Consider the following 5,486-nt stretch of genomic DNA (forward strand, 5'->3'; position numbering starts at 1 on the left):
CCATAAAGAATCAAACTTGAACAGGAACACACTTGTAGAAGCTGTAAATGTATTAGTGGTATGACTGAAGACCCACAGAATATTAACTTAAAACACTTTGGAAACTTGTGCATTGAAGGGAACAGACACACATATAAAATCATTCCTTTTCGGTGTTTTTAACCGAGAAGGTTCTGAATAAAGAGATCATCAGATGGTTCTCCGTTCCTAGCTTTCGTAAACCGTAACTTGACTTTATTTTTAGGCATTGCAACAACAGACATATCCTCGTTAACAATATTTGAAACGATAGTCGTTCAATCAAACAGGCACTCTCTCTCTCTCTCTCTCTCTCTCTCTCTCTGATTGGCTCGTTCAGGCGCGCGCGTCTGCAGTAAGACTATATAAGCGCAACAGGCGACCTGCGGATCCGAACGTCTCTCACCGCAGCCTGGGGAAGAGACAGCACACACTAATGAACACTGAAGTGCCTGTGTGAGGATTCGCAGAGAAGAGGAAAATCACTTGCAAATCCAGTGAGTAAATTACTCTGAAAGCGACAGGTTTAAAAGTTTACTTTTCTTAAACTACATTGTGATGAAGATTTGTTAAGATTTTATAAGCTATATTAGACGGTGAATATTAATGAGAAATGGCTGATTTATTTTATATTTCAAAGAAGACACACAGCAGACATTTAAGAAAAGGTTTCACATGGAAACTATTGTCATAAGATGTTGTCTTTGTCTTGTTTTCTAGTAAACCTAATGTAGTTACAAACAAGTCCAAATATGCATTTAACATGCATTCCCTGTCCTTTTTTTGTGTGGGCTCAGTACAAGTACATTTGAAACTGTTACAACTTCATATGGTTACTTTTTTTTGTAGATGAAAAGCTGTTGTGGATGTTACATATTAAATGTAAAAAAAAAATTCTGTTTCAGATTGTGTAATTTTTATATGCAAACCACTGACAACACTGTAATTTGTAAATGAAATGGCAGGTTTAATTTTAATGAGTGTCAGTTGTCAGATAAGTTCTATGCAAGCTGTTGCCATTCCTGTGAATTTAGTCTGTTTGGATATGCAATAAATAATATTGATTAATAATAATAATTTAGTCACTTATGTGTTAATCTTAACAGTTTATCTTAATCAAACATTTTTGGCGAGACCAATTTAGTTGTTTTCAATTCTGGTCTGGAGTACCCCAGACTGCATATTTTGGATGTCTCCCTGATCTGAAGTACCTAGTGAAGATCTTTTCAGAGCCTCTATTAATAAGCTGATGATATTAATCAGGTGTGTTACATAAGGACAAAATGTCCAGTGATTGGGTACTCTAGGACCAGAACCGAGAAAACGAAGAAAAAAAATTCCTGAAGATCTGTATGATGCCAGAGAAAAAAAGTTGTATTTGTCTTTCTCTGCAGTCATAAAGTTTTTCAAATATATGATTTGTTGATGTACACTTTATATATTTTTTGCATTATTTTTGCATAATTAGCTTTAAATGCAATTTAGTCCAAAGTTTCCTAATCCATAAATAATGTTATACAAAAAATTATATATGAATTGACTTATTGAAAACTGATTTCTAATATTCTAAAAGAAATGCCATCTCATACCAAGTCTATAAACTGTACATGAAATTCATGTGCTAGCATGTAGATTTATTCAAGTCTAGAATGATTTGCACATATGCAGATTAAGGGGAGTTGTCCCACGTGTTAAGACTTAAACCTCCACCCACCTCAAAAAAAAAAAAAATTAATCTGTTTTCACCTAGCGGAAAATAGATGCTCGGAAACAGAATGTTCGTATTCACCTGAAGAGATAACTATAGCAACAGTGCGTTGCTGAAGCACTTTTCGTTAGGATCATTATTAGACAGAAAGAACATTGACAATTTTTGACAAAACATTTGATTATTAATTTACTTGCCACTTATATAGCATTAAAAGGTTAATGTATTGTGTTAGTAAAATGTTTAAATACAATTCGGATCACGTAAGATTAACTTGCAATCCTCAAAGTCCGCCCCTGAAAGTTACTGCACAATTCACCCTACAACTTTACATATAGGTGACAATTGTTCATGATCTAATGGTACATTGCTGTTGCAATGGTCAATCGTAAGTTATTAATAGCTTGGGGTTCATTGTTGAATGTTCTATTGCTTGTGATTACAGGCATCACCCAGCGGGTTCAGCCCAGAGGGATCATGTGGGTTCTGGAGAAGATCCGGGACTCCATTGAAACAAATGTGCTCCGCCAAGGAGAGGCGGGTGACAAGGGGAAGGCACCCGCCTATAGCAACGTCCTCACACCCGATAAGATTCCAGATTTCTTCATCCCCCCAAAGCTGGTAAGCTGCCCACCAGAGACTGAAGCTTCTGACATCAAGTCCAAAGATAGTCTGAGACCCTCGACCTCAGAGCAAACCATCAGCAACAAGAAGATCAGCAGCCCTCGTAGCCCACGACTGGTCAGCAAGTTGGCAGGAGACACCAAGAACCTGCTTAGGGCGGCTAACCGGCACATCATTCAGATCGAGAGTGCGGACGACGTCATAGCGGGTGACACCAACGCTGACCCTCAATCCCAGACCGCCATGTCACTTCCTTACATTCCAAAGACTCAGACTTCTTACGGATTTGCCACGTTGATGGAGAGTCCTCACACCCGGCGAAAAGAGTCCCTGTTCCACTGCGACCACACCAGTCCAGTTACGTCACCCAATACCCAGCGCAAGTCCCAAGGCAAGGGCAGCAACGAGGGAAATCACCTCAACCCTCCGGACTTCAGCTCCTCTCACATAAACCCCTACCGATACTTCAGCGGTGGCGAGAGCGACACTTGCTCTTCGGCAGAGTCGTCCCCATTCAGTTCGCCACTGCTCTCTCGTTCCGCCTCTTTACTGAAGATCTTCACCCATGAGACACATGCCAAGGTTGCCAAAGGCAAGCGGACATTTGCCAGGCATAGTTCCTTATCCACAGATGAGTGCAGCTCGGCAGAGCCCAGCCCTAACGTTCCTAGGAGGAGCCACTGTTCCTCCTTACAAGGTGGTGGAGCTCTGGACCACCTTCATGGCGCGGACCGTCAACACAAGGAGCACACCATCAACATGCACAAAGGAGGCACTGTCCGACTTTGCGCAGACTACGACGCGGGTACGGCCCGTCTGCGAATCCGCATTATGGCGGCCGAGGACCTGTATGATCCCATGTTTGATATTAAGAGCATCAACTGTTGCGTGTCGCTCTACCTTAATCCGGGCAAGTTGCAGAAGCAGAGGAGCACGATAATCAAGAACAGCCGCAATCCCTTCTTCAACGAGGACTTCTTTTTTGATTCGGTGACTTCGGCTCAGGTTAAGAACTTAGCTTTGAAGATCAAGGTTGTGAATAAAGGCACCAGCCTGAAAAGAGACATGCTGTTAGGTGAACGGGAGGTCCCTTTGTGCAAGCTCTTGTCTGGAGTTTAGGCCTTCAGAATGGGACACTGTCCTCAACGTTGGAATAAGTTCTTCTGTGCTAGATATTTGCTTCGTTGTCTTTCATGTAGCAGTGGTTAATTTAGTATTTACAGATTCAGAAGCAACAACCACCACCTGCTATAGATCAAGGCGTTAGCACAGCTTTAAATTTGTTGCCTGTAAATATAGAAGAGTCTATGACAAAGTCTTTTTGTATGTTGCCTTCCGTATTTTGGTTGTTCTACGCATTTAGCCTAATTAAGACCAAGCGTTTACCTTTTTGATTGTAAAGACTTCTTTCCAGAGCCGCAAGTCCTTTGAAGCTTCACAATGGCCCTCTGTGCTAATGTTAGCTTTGATCCTAGATGCATCTGCTGGCTAATTTGGAGGACAAATAACCAGACCGAACAATGTTGCGTCACACTGCATGTGTCGGCGTCAGACTTTACGCCAAAACTTGTAAATGCGATGACATATTCTTGCAAATGTGCAGAATGTCATTTGGTGAAACCCAGAAGCCTTACTAAAGAGCGATTTTTACATGTTTAGATTTGCTCCGATTGGATCATTTTTGGACTGAGCATCATCATTTGTATCTATTTGTTGGACATCATCTGGCTTGGAAAGCCTTTTATGAAACAGGGTCCATATGAAATACTTTCTTTGAAAGTCTTTCAATGCACCGTACTTACCCAGAGGAAAGTACCAAGTAAACTATCTACTCACATTCGCAGATCTAAATTCCAATCCTCTAGCCAAAAATGTAATGGTAAAATTCATATGGTAAAATCATATGGAAAGGAACCTGAAGGGTATATGCTGCATGTGTCATTATGCAAATAGATAATCTGATGTGCAATTTGCGTTTTCAACAGACAGAAACCATATGAATAGAAAAGTGGTTGAAATTGGACACGACCATGATCATGAATGGATGGATGCATGGATCTTTCCTTTCTGGCTTGAGATATTGGTAATTTTCTGATAACACAAGACAAAATAGCTATTAAATGATTGGAAAGAGTATCTAGCCTCCTTTGATTCATATTAAATTATATAAATTTAGTAAGCGTTTATTTCCTTTCTGGCTCCGCTTTATAGATAAAGAGCAGAAAAGGCATTTTTGAGGTAATGAGGCAGATAGTGCTCATTAAAATGCTAAAAAAACATCAAAAATGGCCCCATTGAAACTTAACTATTAGCTGGTTGGTTACAAATGCGATGCAGGGAATGGACAAGAACATTTTTATATTTATGATCTGTGGATTGTGCAGTAATTATTTGAGTGCAAAAAACATATGAAGCTTTTCATTTATATTCAAGTGTTTCATTAAGTCTTTAATTTCCTAAACCACTCGAATGCTGGAGTCTTCCTGTTTTAACAGGTGTATTTTGCAAAATGAAAAAAGTGCCAATCCTATGTACTTGATGTAGAAGTGAACTGTTCACCTGGCATTTACCGTGATTTGTTCATAGTTGATCCCGTCAACTCTGGTGTTTGTAACTTGTGTGCATGGATAATATTTTCACTGTGGTAATCAACCTATAATATATATTTTTTTTTAAGTGTGAGCTGTTTGATGGAGTGTAATTTCTTTTCTGCACCTCTGCATGGATGTTCAACTGGTGTATTTGTATCTTAGATGGACAGCTAGAGGTTTTGCAACTCATGAAAGAAATAATAAAAAGAACACATTTGTGGCCATTTTTGCTTTTTTATTTAATGCTGTTTGATCAATGTAGCCTACTTCATTTTAACTCCACTGACACTCCAGTGGTGCATTTTTACATCACCCGTAAGGGTAAAAGTGGCGCTGATGACTCATTATTATTCACCACGCATGATCTGAGGTAGTGTTTCATGTGTGCATAATGAATTTATAATAATGAAGGAAGGAAAATAGGCTCTTCATAACTTTATCAAATTATTGTTAAACTCAAATCCAGATGTTAATAATCAAGATAACTGATATATTAAATTATAAATATAAAAAAAACAATATTTCTCATTAAAATGTTTTGTGTC

At 39.2% G+C, this 5,486-nt stretch overlaps 1 protein-coding gene across 1 annotated transcript; it reads left to right on the top strand.

The window, feature by feature from the left end:
* Nucleotides 1–429: 429 nt before the first annotated feature.
* On the top strand, nt 430–5,159 carry LOC107676991 (C2 calcium-dependent domain-containing protein 4C-like). Its single transcript, XM_016471768.1, has 2 exons — nt 430–515; nt 2,172–5,159. The coding sequence occupies exon 2, from the start codon at nt 2,204–2,206 to the stop codon at nt 3,467–3,469; it is 1,266 nt and encodes a 421-aa protein (XP_016327254.1). The 5' UTR covers nt 430–515; nt 2,172–2,203; the 3' UTR covers nt 3,470–5,159.
* Nucleotides 5,160–5,486: the final 327 nt, after the last annotated feature.

Source organism: Sinocyclocheilus anshuiensis, unplaced genomic scaffold (genome assembly GCF_001515605.1).
Source record: "Sinocyclocheilus anshuiensis isolate Anshui unplaced genomic scaffold, SAMN03320099.WGS_v1.1 scaffold420, whole genome shotgun sequence".
NCBI lineage: Eukaryota > Metazoa > Chordata > Actinopteri > Cypriniformes > Cyprinidae > Sinocyclocheilus > Sinocyclocheilus anshuiensis.

Coding starts and splice junctions, on each gene's coding strand:
- LOC107676991 (XM_016471768.1), top strand. CDS start 2,204: ATGTGGGTTCTGGAGAAGATCCGGGACTCCATTGAAACAAATGTGCTC.